Raw genomic sequence first — 20,510 nt, 5'->3', positions numbered from 1 at the left:
CCAAATGCCTACAAAACACAGAATTCAGAGGGTACCCATTCCCAGCTCTATACATCTCTAGAACGTGAAGGAACTATCTTTTGGAATCAGGTGACAAGGATGCTTCTGAAGTCATGCTATGGAATGCAGAGAAATCGCCTGCTGAAGCTCTCTAGGAAAAATGCCTCATGTTACAAAAAATGTGTCAATACCTTTCTTGATTTTTATAAGTGATAATAACAGACTCACATGTCAACTAACTATGGTCAAGCTATTTCTATTAGACAAGTCACTGACATTCAGATGTACTGTGCACTTATTAAAATTAAAATCAATGGCTGGTCCCATGGCTGAGTGGTTAAGTTTGCATGCTCTGCTTCAGTGGCCTGGGGTTCCCCAGTTCGGATCCTTGGCACAGACCTACACACAACTCATCAAGCCATGCTGTGATGGCATCCCACACAGAAGAACTAGAAGGACTTACAACCAGGATATACAACTATGTACTGGGGGCTTTAGGGAGAAAACAAACAAACTTTAAAAGCAGAGTGGAGTTGACTGATCTATTCAGTACTTACGGAGATGCTTTGAGACCTGGATCGTACACTCTGCTGCCTGAGGGCCTCAGTTGTGTCAGTCTGAGTCCCCAGTGCACCCCCAGAGCCCAGCCCTGTGCCTGGCACATGGTATAAACCCAATATTTATTGAGTAAACAAAATAACTCAAAGTCAGAAGACCTTAGTCATCACGTATGGACTTTTAGCTTTCCACGGAAGCTCTCTGAGTCTTAGTTGCACCATCTGTAAAATGGGGATAATAATACCGGCCCTCATTTACTTCACAGTCCTATTGATAAGATCAGATAAGATCATATTTGTGAGTTTGTTCTAGTAAACCAAGAAATTGTTTTCATAATAATCTAAATAAAAAAACTTCACACAGCAGTGCTTGCATGCACATTTATTAAGATGCAGCCAGGTGAAATGTGTCAGTTCCTCCTCTTGAGAACAATCTTCTTTATTGGTGTGTAGTGACACCCAAGGGCTGGATGAACAACAGAATCAAAATCAAATGCCAGCTTTTTACAGACTTGGCCAAAACAGTGCAGCCCAAAACACCATTTTCAACTGCAAGAAATCTGAGGACATTTCATTCATAGTCTTGCTTTTTATTGTTGTTGACATATCCACTTTAATTTTAATACTCATTGCAGAACCACATTTTAAAAAAGGCTCTTATTCTGATTTAGCAGAAAGCGGAGTGATCAGTGTGAAGGACAATGCAATATCAAAATACAGCTACTTTTCATCCCTACTTGTCTAAACTGGAAACATGCTGCCATTCACGGGGGCTCTAACAACACGTGTACATAAGCCAGACGGAGGCCTGACAGGCGGTGTGGGTTTCCACCCAGCATCTTCACTTTACTCTGGGTCCTTATCCTCGTCTGAAAAATGGGGGACCGACTTCTTTGCAACAACATTATCCAGTCTCTGTCCTTGTAGATATGGATTGACACTCTGAAAAAAAAAATATATGGTTTGGCATTATACCTCAACATCAGATTCAGACATCTCACAAAAGAGGTGAATGAGAATCATTTCCGGCCTTTTGGGTACCTACCACCTACCAAATGATTACTCCAGTGCACTAATCATTACTTCAGTGCATTGTCTGAGAACCACTGTCTGACTGACAGATGTGTCTACACACGACTGTGTCTTTAATGCAACTATAGAGTTCTTTATCGGATGCAATATGGGCTGCCCTTGCCTTTTTTTGGCACAAAGATTTGGAGTGAACCAGGTAATAAACTTTCACTATGAACTTAGATACCAAACCCCATATGAAAGAGAATTATTATTCTACTGCCTTATTTAGGTGGGAGAGAGAATCCGAAATGCATTAAATTATTTTACAAGAAGGATGTTTTCGAGAAGATGACAGAGTGGGACCCAGCGGGAATGAGCATCTGCACACCGGTCACAGAACATCCTGTGCTGTGCTGCTTCTTCCACGCAAGCCTTCTGCTAAAGAGGATTCATCAGCAGTCCTGGCAATCATTTCCACCTTTCCTCACTCAAATTCAAAAGCTGAAGAAAAGAAGGAAGTTATACAGAAAGTTCCTTTATTTTTGACTCAAGACTCCATAGTCTGAAATCTCTTTCAGCTGTTAGTATTCTGAATGAGTCAAGGTTTTTCCATTCTTTCTCTCATACATATCTATTTTTTGCGGTTTGGATTTGAGCTAGTAAGTGGAGCTTTATGACACAGTATTTAGCAAGCAGAAAAAATCTCAAAAGCTTTGGATGATATTTGTTTATTGAAGTTGCCTTCCAATAATTGAGTAAAAATAGAAGGCAGAAGCTGTAGTACAAATGATCAGCCATCCTGTTGCACACCAACTCCCCATGAACGAATGGAGGCAGTTCACAGGTGGGTCTCTCTTGCCCATGGGACACTGTCTGCCTGGCTCTTTTGAAGGGTGAGTAGACACTCTCCAAAAGAGAACGAATGGAACCTGAGTTTAGTATTGTAAATGTCCCTCCACATTCTGCAGGTAAAAACATGAATCATGCAAGGTCCAACGCATCCTGCAAAAATGCATCACACACAAGCTGAGAATGACAAAGTGTGCGATGCCCTCATATATCTGAAAAGTGACGCATCACAAAAAGACAGTACTTTGCTGGGAAGGCATCATTAAAATATTTAAAATAACTAAAATACTTTTTATATCAGGGACTGTCAGCTGGAATGGCCTGGCCTACCCCAGGGAATCTTATCAGAATCTTCGGCTAGGTGGAGCAAAGGACCATTGAAAAAGTGTATTCACTATCATAAATACTTTGATTGTTTTTTAGTAATAATATTTATTCTGAAAATTCTAATATATTCAAAAAGGATATGAAATTTTCATGTTTATCAAATATGGGAATAAGAAGTTGATAAACTCTTTAAATAAGATAGATAGATTTAGAAGCAACTGGGAATTCAATTGGGTTTGAGCAAGTAAAGAAATCACATAAAACCACCTGGGCTCTGGTTGTAACTTTGGGGAGAATCCTTCTTGGTAAGGGACTCTCAGAGGAGCAAATTATTTGGCCCAGACCCAGAAAATCCAAGGGTTGGAGGGGAGGGGAAGCAAATTAATGAGGAGGAAAAAAGAGTAATCACTTGAACTTTTTCATAAAAGTTTAACTATTAGTATTGAATCCTATACCTAAGAGTAATATTAATAATGATACATGGCTTTAATTAGCCTCTGAAGACCTCCAGGTACTTATATACTTATCTTCGTCCTTGGGTGAGAGACTGGTTAGGTTACACAGGGAACATTATTCCCATTTCATAACTGGAAGAACCATTGAGATTGGATCCTTGCTTTTGATGTCCTCTGGAAACCCACAGCAAATGCTGAGCTTCATTGGAGAAAGCCTTGATTGTTCACAAAAACAAGCCCATAATTTCTTATATTGATTCATGCACTTGAGGGGGTAAAGTCTTCAATCAAGATGGGAACGCCATTGGAGGCCTGATGACAAGGGCGGCAACTTCTGTTTCCCCATCAATCCTGAGAGGCCCATGGTTTATGGCATGAGCATGGGTCTTTGTAGACGCCTGCGAACAGGAAGAACTTGATACCTCTTGGTCAAAGTGACCCTTATTTTCATAAATTTTAAACCTTTCCCATGTGGAGGAAGTGAGGCCAAAGTAAAAGCCTTTATAACACGTCTTTGCCAGAAGTCTGAGTTTTGGTAATCACTGGTCTCACGGAAAAATGACCTAAATTGTGACCCACAAGTCATTAACCAAGTCAAAGAAGAAGGAATGGTGAGCCAGGAAGCAGAGACAATTAGAGCTTCATGCTAAGTTACTCATTTTGGGTCAGTCATTGGTCTTATTTGGAAATGTCCTTGTTGTGCCATGGGGAGATATACAAGCCATCTCACCGGTAAATTATGTGTATTCCGAGCTCCCAGAATGGAATTTCTTGATGTTCTCTCAAGACCACATTGCACCCTTCAGACCCTTCCTGCCACCATCTGCCATTGGAAACTGTAACAATCGACCCAAGAAAAACCCCTAATAAGCCCATTAACTCTCCCAAAGGAGATCTGTTTCCGGACATCGACACTTTGCTTCTCACATAGAAAACTGGCTGTGGGTCTTCTGTGTTTTGCCAGGTAGCAGGGGCTTGGAACTCTGTGTTGCATGGACCTGAGAATTAATGCTGAGTCCAAAAATCTACACCTCTTAAAGCACTCTCTGACTGGATTCGGCAAACTATTCAGAATAGCCACAATTACCACCATCCAGATTGCCAAATTTTGCCAGGATCCAGGCACCTGCAATTCTAAACAAACAGTCAATGGCCTTGGGTATACGGTTTGGTTGGCATATTTTAACTAAAACGGTTACTATCTGGAAGCACTTTGCTATGTAATAGCAGGATTTTAACTTTTTCCTCCATCTGATCAGGAAAAGACGGCAGGTGGCTGGACGATCCTGTCTAGTAAGGCACCAATGGATTAGCAGAATGGACATTGACCACTTATTCAGCCTCGATGCCAGAAAATGCATTGGAAACCCAAAGCAAATTTGATATTCAGCTTTATATGAGACAACAACGTGGTGGCTAAATGCAGAGCACCCAGATTAAGGTCCCACCTTGGGCAGCCCTGAGATGGTTCATAACTAAGCCTGCAGTAAACTCACCAGTCAGTAAACCAATATAATAGATCCAGTGGATTTGACATCAATCTGGTTAGGCCAAGGGAAAAGGTATGTAGGAGGAATGAAGTTTGTTCGTTTTATCTTTTGCCCCTACATTCCTTCAAAATTATTGCCTGGAGCATGCAGTTCAGCACTTCCTTGTTCCTGGTTTGTGTTTTTTATATAACTGATGCAGATGCGTGAGCAGTTTCCCTCAGTAGCCTACAGACACTTTGAGGAGAGACATACCCTCACTTACTCCCCACATTCCCACACCCATGGGAAGCTGCAAGACACATTTCCTGATGGTAGGTGATAGAATCACCACAAAAAATGGGCTTTCTACTACAACCCCTGTGCTAAAGCCCGAGGAAGCCATCGCAGACACCAAGGGCGGACTTTCTGGGTGTGGCCCCTGTCACATGGGACGACTGTTCTGCCCTCCTAGAACCACAAGTGAGAGGATTCTGCTACTTGTCAACAACTGAAGGCTACAGCTTGTCAACAGAAAGCTCCAGGCATGCCCGCAAACCCCCAGCCAGCCACGCGTTACCCTCCGCTTCCGTCTCTGTCCTCCCTTCATCTTCTCATAAAGGAGTTTCTTGTTCTAGAGTGGAGAGAAAAGAAAACAGAAATGCAGAAGTATGGATCAAATTTGGTGAATGTCTATTTTAAAAGCAACACTTGGTGTGTCCCCTGGATATTTGCATACACATATTTTGGAAACAAAACTAGATGAAAGGAATGTCATGTCAGAAAGATAGACCACAAGAGAAAAGCTGGTGGTTGGGCAGCTTTTAATAAAGTTCTCTGCAATGCTCCAAGGCACACCAGTGTCATCAACAATCATATAAACAGGAAAATACGACATTCTACAACACAAGGGGTGCTGGAAACCCATCTCCTCACTTTGAACAGCTTTTGCTTAAAACAAGCAATCGTATCTCATATCTAACTCCCTTTTTACGAATTATACAAATAAATCATTCTCTAGAGTAGTGTCTGATGATTAACAACAATCCTCTATGTAAATAAACGAGACGTTCTGACTTCTGCCACCTTCCCTCCTGAGGCTTCACCCAGTGCCCCCAGTCAAGACAATCGGAAAACCATTCAGTCTATATAACATTTTTAATAGAGCGAACCTTTTGAAAACTGCCAAAAACTTCTTGGCAGAAGGAAAGTTATGTTGGGGGAAAAATCGGGCTCTGTTACCACGGTTTGTATAAGTGTTTCCACATATTGCTGTATTTCAAACACACAGTGGACTTAAATGAGCTCTAGAATATCATTCACATGCTCGACAGATCTCCCTTCTATTAGGATTATAGAACACAGAACCCTTAACCTGAAGGCAGAACAGGAGAGGCGGAAGCGGGGGTTACTTGTGTTGGTCTTTTTTCTTTGATTTTTTAAGCAAAAGGGAAATTATATATAAAAGAGGTGATTCATCTCACCCTAAATAAAATACCGGGACACTGATTTAAAAAAAAAAAAAAAGACGACAGAGTTCTGGTAAGGAACAAGTTTATGCAACACTTGTATTCTCTGAGCTGTCTGGGGATAAAGTTTTTTTAATGGTAGATTCGGAAATGAAAATGACAAATGCCAAGAATGGGCTTGATGATTTTCATGTTCATTAAAACTACCCCACCCACCGTCGACAATGCGTATCTCTTGCCCAACCTCAACTATGCACGGAGGCCATGCCAGGGAGTGAAGGGGCCTCCACCGCCCAAAGGCCAGGACTGGCAGCAGCCTCCCTCTCCTGCTCTCGTGGGAAATTGTCAATTTAATATTGGAAGGGAAAAGATGGAAGTGCAGATCACTCCCTTGAAGAATGAGGATATTGCCGTGAGGCTCATTTCTGTCATCTGTGGTTGCCTTTCTGTGGATGTAATAACTCCTGATGCACAGAGAATGTTCTGGGTGTTTGTGCCAGAGTTGGAGAAGTGGGTTGGGAGACAGGGGGCCAGGGCAGAGGCTTCTTCACTCATGTGCATCATTGGGTTCAGCTGCCTGAGTGGAAGGGAGTGCATAGTGGCCTGAGAGCTGGCACCACAGAGTACGATAGCCAATCAGCCATGACAGAGTTTCATTGCGCCACTAGCAGGGGAAAGGCAGCATCATTTTGGTTAGTTTCCTTTAGAAGGTCAAGGAGTAGATTATACCCATAAAAGCTTTCATTCAGAAAGAAATGCAAGCAGCCAGCCTGTGGTGCAGTGGTTAAGTTCGTGTGCTCCGCTTAGGCGGCCCAGGGTTCACAGGTTCAGATCCTCAGTGCCGACCTACACACTCATCAAGCCATGCTGTGGCAGCGTCCCACATACAAAATGGAGGAAGACTGGCACAGATGTTAGCTCAGGGCCAGTCTGCCTCACCAAAAAAAAAGGACATGCAAGACTCTGGCAAGTCTTCCTTTCAAAGATGGTCCCTGTGTTTCCCTAAGAGAGAGGGTTAGGCTTAGCAGGATGCTGCTTCCCTACCCCTGCATGAAAGTGGTGGAAGTGGCAGGGGCATTCCCCATTAGCTCTGCTTTGTATGGATTTAAAGGCAGGGATTGGCAGGCATAGTGTGGGTAAAAGAAGTATACACAGTGAACGAGAAGAAACAAGCCCCCTCTCCTGACACCCATTCCTTATAGATGGGATGGGGAGGGGAGAGCAGTGAGCCTGTTTTCCATGTGAGTAGCAGGTTCGAGATCATAAAAAGGGCTTTCCATTGTGCCATCAAGATTTTGGACAACTGCCCAGATCTTGGTTTCAAATTCCATTCCTAAATGGAACCAGGGAGGCTTCTTGGAGAAGTGTCTGATTCCAGGGCTAGGGCTGAGAAAGTACAAGGATGAATGAAGCTGAAATATCTGATTGGGCCAGAAAGTAAGGAAGTGCTCAAACAATGATAGGACACATGTCAAAAGGAAAGGAAAGCCAGCTTGCAGACTCCCACTGGCTAAATCAAGGACAGTTTCAACACCAAAATAAATAATAAGAGGAATCAATGAATCCATATTGATGATAAATAAACAAATGTAAAAAGCAAAAAATAAATAAATGGGGGAGCATGGGAAATCCTTGCTTAGACTAGAAAGCCAACCAACAAATGCAGAAAGAATAATAGAGTTAAAAAAAAATCACCATTTTACAACTGCTATAGTTATAATTGATTCTGGTGAGTATCATCAATGGATTCTAAAATAGTTCGTTGAAAGTTTAATGGGGACAGGATATGTACATGGGGTGAAGTATCTCCTTACAGAGTAATTATTAACTTCAAAGGGAAAAATAGTAATTTTACACTGGAGAAACCTGGCAGAAACCACTCTAACCAAGTCACCACCAATTCTGGGACAAACCAGCATCACGTGTGAAGTACTAAGAAGAACCTATCAGAAAAGCATAACTCAAGTCTGATCACAGGGCAACAGGAGACAAACTCAAACAGAGGGGCATTCAACTCTTCAGACACGTTGAGATCATGAAAGATACAGAAAGGCAGAGAGGGTCCATGTTTCTCATTCCTCCCATAGCTCAGGCTCTGGCCATGATCAGTGGCTTCACTTTAAAGAAGAGCCTCTAATCACCCCAGCTGCTGATGAAAAGGTGTGAAAAGCACTTGGAAAGGAGAAACATTTGCTTTTGGAGAGAACTTTTTGCTAAGTGAGTAACACTCAGCAATTAATGGGTGCAGGAGGTGGGTGACTGACATTTACAGCAGCCAGCCCTTGGGTACAGCCACTCAATGCTGTGGGCACACACATTGTCTGAAAGGCAACCAGTCCTACATAGGACTCAAGAGGACCGCTGTACAGAACACATTATGAGCAATGAGCCAGGAAGAGATATGGAATTTATCCAGTTTTTAAAGAATTCCTGGAGTCAGGTGATCTGGTTCAAATCCTAGCTCTGCCGATCGTCAGCTCTGTGGGGTCGGGTAGGCTGTGCAAACTCCCTAAGCCTGCATTTTCTCATCTGTAAAATGAAAGTGATGGGGATGGGCAGACTGAACGAGATAATTCTTGTAAAGTATTTAGCATAGTGTCTGACACACAGTATGTGCTCAATAAATAGTACTATTTACTATCATATTATAACATACAATTATTATGTATTATCATCCATCTTTGTATCCCCATCAGCTAACAGAGGGCCTGGGAGGCATATGATGTGCATTTAATAAATGTGTCTTGATGCACTGACAAAGAGAGAGAAATGCAGGAAACAAGACAGACGCTGATATTTGTAATGTAGGAACCACTGCTAAAGACCCAGCTGAGCTCCAGCCAATGTCAAAAACAGGGAGCCATTATTAGCAAATAAGGAGTCAGGGTCTTGTGTGTGGTTCTCTTGTGAAAGATAAGTACTTTGTTAACTTAAAGGATGGTTGAGCTTAAGATAAGCTTGAGACCATCATTCTACATAATCACTGAGGATGGCTGGTGGACCCCATCTAGGAAAAGCAAGACACACTCAATTCACACTTCCATGCGAAGGTCAAGCAAATCATGTTTTACTGCTGGGTGGTAATGAGAAAATACAAGAAGGAAACTTAAGGTTAAACAAAGACATAATTACAGATGATAAAAGGTGTGTAAACTTTGTTCTTGGTCATTGATCTTTAATAGTCCTAATTTCCAGTCTTTAGCTATGATGTAGATGAAGAATGGGAGTGACTGAGAGAAGACAAATCAGTATTTAGAGATGGAAGCAAAGAGAATGAGGGGTGGCGGTTCATCTCTTACTGGAGTGTTGGGACTCAGCGAACTTGGTGAAAGAATTCTGCAAAGGTTTTCAAGGAGAGGCTAGGAAAGTTGGCAAGAAAGAAGTTTCCGTCTCTCCCGCTTCTTCACCTGGGCTCTCTGCCCTCACTCAGACTTTTCTCAGTCTCCCTCTTGCTTCCTCTTGCTCATTTCCAGCCTACCAGTTATGCAAGGCACCTTTTCACCTTAGACTTCACTTCTGCCCTTTCTAGCACCTTTGACTTCCTCGATGGCTGTGGCACAATGGGCCATGGGAGTCCTCAGTACGGGATCTTCCTCTACCCTTATCTTCCATCTTACCCAGTAATTGCACCTGATGCTCATGCTATAGCTAGAACATGAAGCTGAACAGTGCAAAGCTGGGTTCCTTTTATTTTCATGCAGTTCATCTCAAAGTAAGCTTACTGAAGACCAGTAGCACATCTTGATGACTATTGTCTATCGAGCACCCAGCACAGCACCTGGAATGAAGCAGGCTCAAACATCTTCTATTTGCTCATTCTTGAACGTGGCCCTTGCTCCCGTTTGGCAATACTTTTGCCCAGTGCTTCTCTGTGATCTTCTACTCTTTCCCATCCTCTTTCTGCTCCCTTCGCTCCTTCCTGTCTCCCTCTTGTCTTCTTTCCTTTCTTTTTAAAATTCCCTCAGAGGAAAAGTTCACGTCATCCATTTCATATAAACCTGACATATCTCTTCTTCTTCTTCTTCATGTTATATTTATGCCATATATCAATTCTAAGCAGTTCTCCGGCCCTCTTTGAAATGTCTTGGATTCTCATCACGTTGGTGAGATTCCTGAATTCACTATGTTCACAGCCTTCATAAATGCAGTTACTTCCTATATTTTTTCCTGCCTTTATTATCTTCTCTCTCTATTTCATCCTTCCGTATACCACCAGGATAACTTCTTTAATAGAAGACTTTCAGGATTTCAGTCTCCTATTCAAGAACCTACAGATATTTGCCTATGTAACTCAACATGTTTAAATTCTACCAGTATGCTTTAAAATGGCTCCACAAATCAATTCTCCCTAACAGAACCGCGGATGAAAAAGAAGAGAAATAGAATAATGCATATTGGAGGAAGCAAAATTAACTTAGAGGGTGTTGTTGCTTTGTTCTTTGAAGATGGGAAATGTATGCATGTTGAACTGAGGGAATCACCTCAGTGCAATGTTAAGGTAAGATGATGGGAAAATGAAAGCGGTCATTAATGGGGAGGGACTCTCTCTAAAACAGTGTAAAAGGGAGGGAGAGAGTTTGTTCCTGAAACCACATTATTCCCAATAAAGCAGGAAGCAAGGTCAGCTGCCAGTAATGAGCTGAGAAGGGATCAATGGCTTTAGAAGGGCTTCAGCAGTTCGGAATTCTGCTCATTCACTCATTCTACAGATGTATTGACCACCTATTTATCCGTGAATTAACACTTACTAGTATTTTTCCACTTTTATCACATGACTCCAGCTTTTGATTACATAGGCGCAACCACAGGAACACAGACATATCCCCATTCAGTTGTGATTTTGTTTGACTCATTGTTCCAGCCTGTTGGGATCTTCTTGAATCCTAACTCTTATTCAGTGTTATTCCTTCCAACTCTGTGTCATCCTTCGAGAATCTGGTAAGTATATGCTCTATATTTTTTATTGCAAACATTATAAAACTGTGGAGCGGAGTGGCGCTAAGACATGTAGGCTACCATGTGAAATCTCTCTCCCTACTGACACAGACTATTTAATAAGCTCCCTTTTGGTGATGTTCTCTTGCCTAGGCTGTATCTCTCCACCTCTTCCAATAGGAGATCGTGAAAGATCTCATCAAACACTTTGCCGACGTCCAAAGGCACCATGCTCTCTTCATTTCCCTCATCAAACTGGCAAGTAGATGAATAATGCTGGCAAGTAGACGAATACAATTAGATTGACAAAACTTGTTTTGAGCAAACCTATGCCAAATGGTTATGATTTCTCTTTCCAAGCGCTTATAAACAATTTCCTTAACCGACAGTTATAGACCCTTGCCTGGTATTGACAGCAAGTTCACTGCTACATGTTTGGGGATTTTGTATGCAAAACACTCTATGTTTTTTAAAGCCCTAAGCTTCTGGCATCATTTTTTCTTGGTTCTTCAGAGATCATCTCTCTCAGGCTAGAGATAAAATTTGCAAATTTTCTCAGTATCTTTTTAAGAAAAATCATTTACTTCCTATAAAAGCTGCATGAAACACTGGTGAGACTTTAAGACGTGTTATGACACAGGCTGTGGAGTAGACCAAAGTAGAAGCCTCTGGAGACTATAGCTGATGAGATCAGCTGAAGTCACTGACTCTTCGGGTGGGTTGGTATATTGCATCCTAGACATATGAGTGCAGTTTGGAATGTAATTACTTAAAGTCCTCTCAACCAGAGATTTCTGAAAAATCAGCTTCTAAACAATGTTTCTTCTCTCTCTCTACCCATCTTGCTCATCTCTGCCATCAGTAGCTTAAGAGTACCAGAGTGTAAAATCCACAAGTAATTAAGAGTGGACTTACCCACTTGCCCAAGCCTGGATAGTCATGCTCTGGATCAAAAAGGTGCTGGTGCAACTGGAATTCTCGACTGAACTCTGCTGTGTCAGGGGTGTTTTCTAGACATCCATCATCTACTGCAAACAGCAAAAGGTTTTTGAGGTATGGCCAAGGCATTTATCGTTATTCTAAGAGTTAACTTATTAAAAACAACTAGATGGCCAAAGGTCAGAATCTATTCACATCAGTCCCTCTAAGCCACTTTCCCTCTGGGCTTTGCTCTTCCCAAACTCTCACTCCTCCTCCAACCTGTGGCAGAGACTGGTTGGCTGCTCACCAAACCCACTTCCCTTTCTCCCTCGGCACACAGCTAATTTCCCAGCTTTGCTTTGCAATCAGGTGGAGTCATATGCCTGAGTTTGGGCCAATGGAATGTGGGCAGAAGTGATGTATTCCACTTCCAGGCTTGGCCCATAAAAACCTCCTATATGATCCCCTCTCCCCTCCCGACCCCACCCGCATCTGTTATTCTGCTTGCTACATGTTGCCGATCACGGCAACTGTGGATGTCAAGTGTAAAGATGAAAGATGGCAGTCTGGGATGCTGAACCATCCACCCCCACCACACTCTCACCCACCTCTGGCAGGACTTCACATGAGTGAGAAGTAAACTTCTGTTGTGATAAGCCATTATAATTTTTTGTCTGTCAAACAGCAATTATTTCCTTCACTAATATACTTTCACTCCACATGACTCACTGTTTTCTCTTGGATGAGCTCTTTAGAAACAGTTTCAGCTTATAAATGAAAGCACATTACACAAGAACAATAATAATCACTAGACAGTACTGGATGTTGTGTGTTACAGTGGTAACAGGGTAAGCTTGGAGTCAGACAGACCAGAGCTCAGGGTTCAAATCCTAGCTCATAGTGATAGTTGGGTTTAGTTTCTTGGGAAAGCTAACTTAGTCTCTCTAAGTCCATTTATCTGTGAGCTGGGGATAATCAAATCCTTACCTTACAGGATAGCTGTGAGGAACAGAGATGGTCACACATAGAGCATCTGGCATGTAACAGATCTGCTCTATGTTTTACTTCTCTTCCCACCATCTCTCTTTAAATGACAGTTCACACCAAGACTACTCTTTGAAATAAAGCATGTCTTTCATTCAAACCCAAGAAAGGTTATCCCTCTCGGCTGCTGCTTTTACCTACACCCTATCATTACTGGACAAGAGGCTCTGAAAATGAGTCATTTGTTCCTGTTTCTGATGTGCTTTAGACAACAGCTTTAAAAGGGGGGCAGGGGAGGGATTGTGAATTTTGTGCAGGGCTAGGTGGAGGAAAGAGAGTCCCTTTTCAAAGGGATAATAAGGCATCAAAGTCAATGCTAGAAGGGGTCTAATACAATCAGCCAGGTAGTCTAGCCTCTTGAGACTGCTCTGAAGCCTTCCAGCAGCTTTAAGCATCCAGCCCCTCTGCTCTCAGCAGCAGGCAGCTCGTGTGGAAGTCATCAGCATTCTGAATGAAGCCCTAATGTGGCTCTAATGTGGCTCTCCACTTTTCACTGGACTATTTATCTAACTTCTTCATCTATGGCAATTACCATGTAGGAAAGCAATGGCAACTCAAGAGAGGTCAGGCAGTCTGCATATGGCAGCTTTACAACCTTCTCATAATTGTTCTCAAGTACCTCTGAGTGGGCCCAGACTGAGATGCAGAGATAAAGCCTTGCTCTGGGAACCGAAGGTATCTTAGGGGCTTGAAAATGTGCCCTGGAACTCACATCCTCTCCCTGAGGATGGACTCTGAGTTCTGTTGCTCTGCCCAGGGTGAGTGGGCCATGAATCAGAGGACAGCATGGCACGGGAGGGGAAGTCAAGGTTTTATTCTCGGATTGCTCAACTGTGCGGTGTGAAGATTCTCAGTGAGGAAGATTTCAAGCAATTTCTTACAAATAATGGCTAAATTTAGCTAGTGATTTCCTTTTCAGAAGGCAAATTATGGTAGAACAAAGAATGAGAAATATGTTAGCTTAGTGGAAAGACAGCAAAGGAAATGGCAGACAATCTGTGACAAGAAGGGGTCTGGGAGTTGTAATTTTATCCAACTCTATCAGCCTGCCTTGATTACTTTTGACTCAGAGCTCCTAAGTGCACAGGAGTAGTGCTTAATTGCAATAGACTCATAGTTTTCTTTTTTCAGGATAACCCAGAACTACATTATATGTTTTTTAAAGCACTATGTCTTCATTTTACAGATGAAGAAACCGAAGGCCAGGGAAGGAAACTGACATACTGTAATTAAGGTGAGAAGTCAGATCTCTTGGTTCAAACCCCAGCATTCTTTCCATTCTCCTACAACATTGGTTCTGAAACTTTAGTATGCATCAGAAGCACATGGAAAGCCGGTTAGAATGCAGATTTCTGGGTCCTACCCCCAGAGTTTCTTATTCAATAGGTCTGGGGTAGAGCCTGAAAATTGGCATTTCCAACAAGTTTCCAGCAAATGCTGATGCTGCTGGTCCTGGGACCACACTTTAAGAAACACTGTACTATACGATATCTAATCAATTTAACCAAATCCCCATGGAGACTGTTGCTCTTCAGACTTTGAACTGGTCTCTCTTCCTACTCTACCCAAACCCTACAAGCAAGTAGAATGTGGCTGAAGTGATTGGCTGTGAGCAGTGTCTCAGGTTTTCTTGCAGTCTTGGGCCAGCATCCCCACATTGGCTTGGCCACGTCCAACTACTATGGTTGTTCTATCCCAGGATGGAGGTTCTGTGCCACATAGGAAATAGAGACCTCACCCTAAATGAAAGGAGGAATATCTTTCAGAGAGAGCCTCTTTCAGAGACAGCCTGCATTGTGCTTAAGAAAAGCTGAGGGGTCAATACTCTCTCAATTTTCAAAGCAGGGTGATATGTCATGGGGGTTGAGTACATGGTCCTGAATTAGGTAGACCTGCATCTGAGTTTGGTTCAGCTACTTACTACAGAGACAACCTTGGGTTTACTCTCTAAGCTTCAGTTTCCATAAAGTAGGGATAATAATTACTAACTTTTATTATTATTAGGTTTGGGGAAAAAGACTACTTTGGTGCTAGAAGCTAGCCCAAGCCCAAGGTGAGAGTTACATTATTTGCTAGTGGCAAGGCTAATTATAATCAGGAAGCCATTTAATGAGTCCTTACTGTGTGCTAGGTGCTTTGTCAAGTGCTTCGCATGGATAAGTTCATTTAATTCCCATAACACCCCCCATTTTGAAAATGAGGAAATTGAGGTGCAAAGTGGTTAATTAACTCATTCAAGGTCACATATCTTGACCTTGGTTTTGAATTCAGGCAGCCTGAGTCTAGACTTACTGCTTTTAACCAGCAAGGTAAGCTGCTCAAAGTCCAACGTAAGGGTAGCCCACTCACCATTCATTCTCCTTGCCATTAGGGGTAGGAAAGTGGGAGAGATACAGGAGTCACAAGGAATGTTTCAACCTTCTTCTTTAGCCAGCTTTTTACCTTACTGGACCCCTTCTCTTTAATTCCACCTTCTGGGCCCCGAAGAAATATTTCAGGATAAATGCTAACTGTGACATAGTCGAAACGTTGATTGTCAAGAGAAGTAAGGAAAACAGATGGGCATGGATAATCCACGAAATACATAGTAAGTTCCAAAGACACTAAAAATGGGCAGCAGTTGTATCATAGAAGAGGGAAAAAAGAAAATCTGTCTCCCTTTTTATGAAAAAAGTAGCAAGTGCAGAAAAGAGCATCAATTCCCAAAGACGGAGAGAGACAGAAGGTAAAGCCTTGGCAAGGGAGTCCTATGTGGGTGCATCTGAACACCAGAACTCACCAAGGGTTCTAGAGGAAACTTCCCTTTCCAATCTATTTACAAGTACATAGGGGCTCATCGGACTAGAAATACTATTTCTTGGAATATTTATAGCTGATGTTAGAATTTTTAATTTCCTCCCAAAGCCTCTACCTTCCATGGGAATCCAAGCGCATGTCCGTTACCTGTTTTTCCAATGGGACAGGGATTTGGAGGGTCTGGGTAGCCCTGATCTTCACTGAAGTCCTTAGGAATGTTGTCACCAGTCAACTCTGCCACGATGTTTGGGATGTTGCCGAAAGGACCCAAGTGCTGCAGGCCTTCATGCGCTCCACCTTCCCGGGAAGCAGAAGTCGTTCATTTCAGTGTAGTTAAATTCCTTTCCAACTATTTATTTATTTAAATAAAAATATTTATTCAGGCATACCACACAGGCAAAACACTGTGCTCTATGCTGTGGGAGAGAAAAAGAAATCAACCAATTCCTGCCCTCTAGGGGTTTAAGAACTTAGTTGTGGAAACAGACACATACGGCACGTCTATCATTTCCACATAAGGCACGTTACACAAGCGCCATAATAGACATGTTAACATGGCATTATGGGAGCATAGTAAGGGGAGAGTGTCCTTGGCTGATAGGATGGAGAGGGCTTCTTGGACGAGCTGGAATTTGAGTGGCACTGGCATAGATGGGTAGGGCTTTGGAAGCTGGGCATGGAGCTTGGGGGTGGGGAGAGGGAAGGTGGGGGAAGAGAAGAGAGGCAATTGGCATCCCATGAGAATAGGTAGAATAATACATAACGCCCAAAAGGTAGATAAAGAAAAAAAGTCACTATCCTCCTTCCATACTAGATGAGCCACTTAAAATTTGGTACATTTACTCCAACCTTTGCTCCTCTGCATGTCTTTTTACGTATAAATGCTTATTCATTTTTCACTTAATATTAAGCACAAGCATCTTCCCATGTGGCTGCATGGTCTCTATTCCCATAAGTATAAATGGCTATGCACTTCTCTACCCAGAGGCTCTATTGTGACATATTAATCATTTTACTATTGTAGGACATTTAATGTTTCCCAATTTACTCTTAGGCATTTAATTTTTTCCATACTTTGGATTAATTTTCCTCAGGACAGATTCCCAGAAGTCAAATCACTGGGTCAAAGGCTCTAAACATTTTTCTGGCTGTTTACATTACATTGTCAAATTGTTTTCCAAAAAGGAGGTACCAAATTATAAAATATCATCAACAGAATATAAGAATACCATTTCACAACATCCTTACCAACATTGGGTTTAGTAAAATAAACGTTGATGTTTTCCTTGCTAATTTAAAAGGTTTTTAGAAAAATTACTGTTTTATTTTGAATGTCTTTGATTACCAGCTCAAATATTTTTCCAGGTGTTTATTTAGTAGTTCTAATTTCTTTTTTTGTGAGTTGTCTGTTCATGCTCTTAGAATTTTATCAATCAAATCTTATCAATTTGTATGAACATTTTACATAACAAAGATATCAGACCTTTGGCTGTCACAATTCCTGCACACATTTTCCCAAGCTGTCTTACTGTGAATTCTGGATATTATTATAATATTTTGCTAACATAAGTTTGTAATATTTATGTAGTCAGACTTGTTGCTATTATTCTCCTTTGTGATTTCATCTCATCCTTCTAAACTTACAAAATTGTTGCCCCTTCAGCAGTACTACCAACAATTGGGTTTTTCTATTTTTAAAATTAACTTTTAATCCATATGCTGTGTGTTTTAGTGAATTTAAAATAGTTAACCAATTTATCCCATCAGCATTTGTTAATTCTGTCCTTCTCCCCTTATTTCATTCCTCCAACAAATATTTAAGTGCCCGCATGTCCCCAAACCTGCTCTAAGTGCCAACGCACAGGAGTAGATAAGAGCAACTTACATTGTGTAACTCGCCTTACTTAGCTATCCCAATACACATCCATTTCTGGACTCTTCCTTTTCTTGTAGCCTTACTACCCTGTAAGGTTCAGGAATCCTACTCTTCCAGCACTAGAGCAGACCATTTCTTGGAATGAATTTCTATTTACTAGCTTTATTGGGACACAGAGGCCCCACACTCCCAGCTGCCTTAATGCACAATCTCCCTGTACATAGACCCATACACGAAGGGCCAAATCAAAATCAAAAGGTGCCTCGGTGGAAGTGAAATTAGAACCAAAATCAGGCTAAAATGACTCCACACGTCCACCTCCATGAGATGGATGGTCTTGCCACAGGTCGTATTATTTAAGTGCAGCTGGAGGAGGCTCCTTTCTCCCCTAGATGAGCACTGACTGCCAAGGTGCACCTTCTGACACTGGGGTTTCTTTTTTTAATTTTTTGGTAGAACCATCTCCCCTTTGGATTGACACATTTTTTTCCTTTGGAAATACTAATACATTCATTAGGATCAAGGCTAGATCTCAGTGTCCTGGGAATTATACTGACTCTTTGAAGTGACTTTGTATTACTCAGTCTTAATTTATTATGTTTGATTAAAGTTTATCTTTAAAAGGATAACCTTATCTTCATTAATTCCAAATTCCTGTAGTCCTCAAATATAGACACCACTAAGTGGCTGGGTTGTTGGTTTACCTTTACATTATATTTCATTGCTTTGTGAAGAGAGCAAGTAGCCTACAAAATTTCTGCATTAAAAAAGTATTGTTTTGTAAATTTTCCATGTGAATATTTAAAATAAGGCATATTTTTATATAACCCATAAACATCTACATATAGCAAAATATTCAATATTCTTAATTATATTCTTTTTCTTTCCTTATTCATATGTTATCTGTTTGATCTATCACAATCTGATGGCTATAGGTCAAAATCTATTACTAGCAATAAGTGTCTGTCAATCTCTTGATTTCTTACTGTTTTTGCTTTTGCATTTTGAGGCTATGCTAGGTGGCATGTCCAAGAGTATAAGTTCCTCATTTTCATTGTGTTATTAATTGGCTGTTAAGTAAAAAATTAATTGACAAATCATACTTTGATTCGTATTTCTTCTCTTAGCATTGCCACTCCCATTCTGTTGTTTGCTTTTGGTAAATCTTCGATCATCCTTTTATTTTTAACCTTTCTGTATCTTTCTGATGGTTTGTCCAATTCACACTCTGCTTTCAGAGACATCCTAAGGATTCCTATTTATTATCCCACGTTAACCCAAGACCTGCAAAAGGTAAACACACAGATCAGAACACTTGGTATCGATATATTGGAAGCTTTGTACAATCTTGGCACTACAGCCACTGCTGAGCTTGCCCTAGGGCATACTCTCTGGTGTGTCAATACATGTCTCAACTTTGGAAAGCACCCTAAGTGCCAGGAATTATCCAACTTGGCTTCAGGGAGACGGCATGTCTTAATGCTCCATTAGTAATTAATGAAGGAAGAAAACACAGTTTCCTTTATGGAAGGCCTGCCAAGGCTCTGCTTACCTCCATGCACCGGTGCCATTAACATGAATGCAACACTTGTTAGTAGCAACAGATGTTTAGCACCAGGCAGATACATTATAACACTGGCTCTTTTATTTTTTATTTAATTTTTTACATACATACTTGACTTTATTATAAATTCTACTGTTATACAAGATATGTAGCACAGAATTTTCAAGTACATAATATTAAAATATTCCGTACTCTTTGCTGTAAATTCCATATAGCAGGTTGATTCTCACAGGATACTCTCACTGATTTTTGCTTAACTCTTGAGTGTGTGGCCAACCTATGGTTACCATTGACGATAAGGTGGTTTCAACATGAACATTGGTTGGTATTTTCATTTATCTTAATGATGAAACAAAGATATATGCTAGAATTTATGTGAGTGACTTCTTTGTTGAATTGGGTAATAGTTTTTGAATACTGGAAGAATGCTTCCTCAAATTTTTTGTAGTTATTTATAGTGTCATAGCTATAGACATGAATACTTTTGAGTTTAATTTGCATTATGTATAATCTGCATTTTCCCCATTATTTTCTTAAGTCTAGATAATAAAAAAAGAAAACGGTAAATCAAACCCTGATTTGTAGCATTAGCCAATTTCCATGGCTCACTTCAAATTTCCAAAGTGACATCACTGAAGAGGGGATTGGAAATTGACGCTCGATAGCACACCATTATATAGAATTTCCAACAAACAGATATATAATGGGCATAAATAACCTCAAGAGCATAGATAATAGTAAAATGTAGTAACATAATTAGGAAGTGATGAGTTTTGAGTATTGATTGCTGTCATTTTAACATAATTTATTTAATTGTAAATTACTATAATTTAATTTTTATTAAGACTATGTTTACGAACGCTCTCACAAAATCCCTGAAAATTTAAGTTGGCTTTCACAAGCAGTACAGCTGGTTCCAGCACACTACAGACATAAGGCTGTTGTTGGGTGGACATTCCTTCCCCCAACACTGGCTCTTTTAAAACTACATCGAATGACATCAAATCAAGAAACACTCACTGAGGGAGGAACTGTAGGAAATATGTGGAAGTAAAAATGCTATCCTTTGCTCTCCAGAGGCTTGAATTTTATAGACAAGAAAAGTAACCACGTACAGAAGATAATTTGAAAATGATATAGTTGGGTACACAACCAAACGCTAGTTATCTGGTTCATTACAATGTTTAAATTATGCTGATCTGTTATTCCTGAAGCCAAATCAATCAAAATGTTATGG

At 41.0% G+C, this 20,510-nt stretch overlaps 1 protein-coding gene across 4 annotated transcripts in view; it reads right to left on the bottom strand.

Moving 5' to 3' along the window:
- Positions 1-924: 924 nt before the first annotated feature.
- Positions 925-20,510, bottom strand: part of SCG5 (secretogranin V) — a 55,782-nt gene continuing 36,196 nt past the window's right edge. The window contains exons 3-6 of one of the 4 annotated variants that reach the window (XM_014847304.2): positions 15,981-16,130; positions 11,988-12,097; positions 5,249-5,302; positions 925-1,499 (exon numbers count right to left, since the gene is read on the bottom strand). In XM_014847304.2, coding sequence (XP_014702790.1) covers positions 1,404-1,499; positions 5,249-5,302; positions 11,988-12,097; positions 15,981-16,130 — 410 coding nt within the window. In that variant the 3' untranslated portion in view covers positions 925-1,403. Of the gene's footprint in view, positions 3,601-5,248; positions 5,303-11,987; positions 12,101-15,980; positions 16,131-20,510 lie in introns of all 4 variants that reach the window. The other 3 variants (XM_014847303.2, XM_070503750.1, XM_070503768.1) reach the window with 3 other exon arrangements.

This window comes from Equus asinus, chromosome 2 (assembly GCF_041296235.1).
Source record: "Equus asinus isolate D_3611 breed Donkey chromosome 2, EquAss-T2T_v2, whole genome shotgun sequence".
Classification (NCBI taxonomy): domain Eukaryota; kingdom Metazoa; phylum Chordata; class Mammalia; order Perissodactyla; family Equidae; genus Equus; species Equus asinus.
The sequence above is the reverse complement of the archived record's forward strand: the minus strand, read 5'-3'. Positions and strand labels throughout refer to the sequence as shown.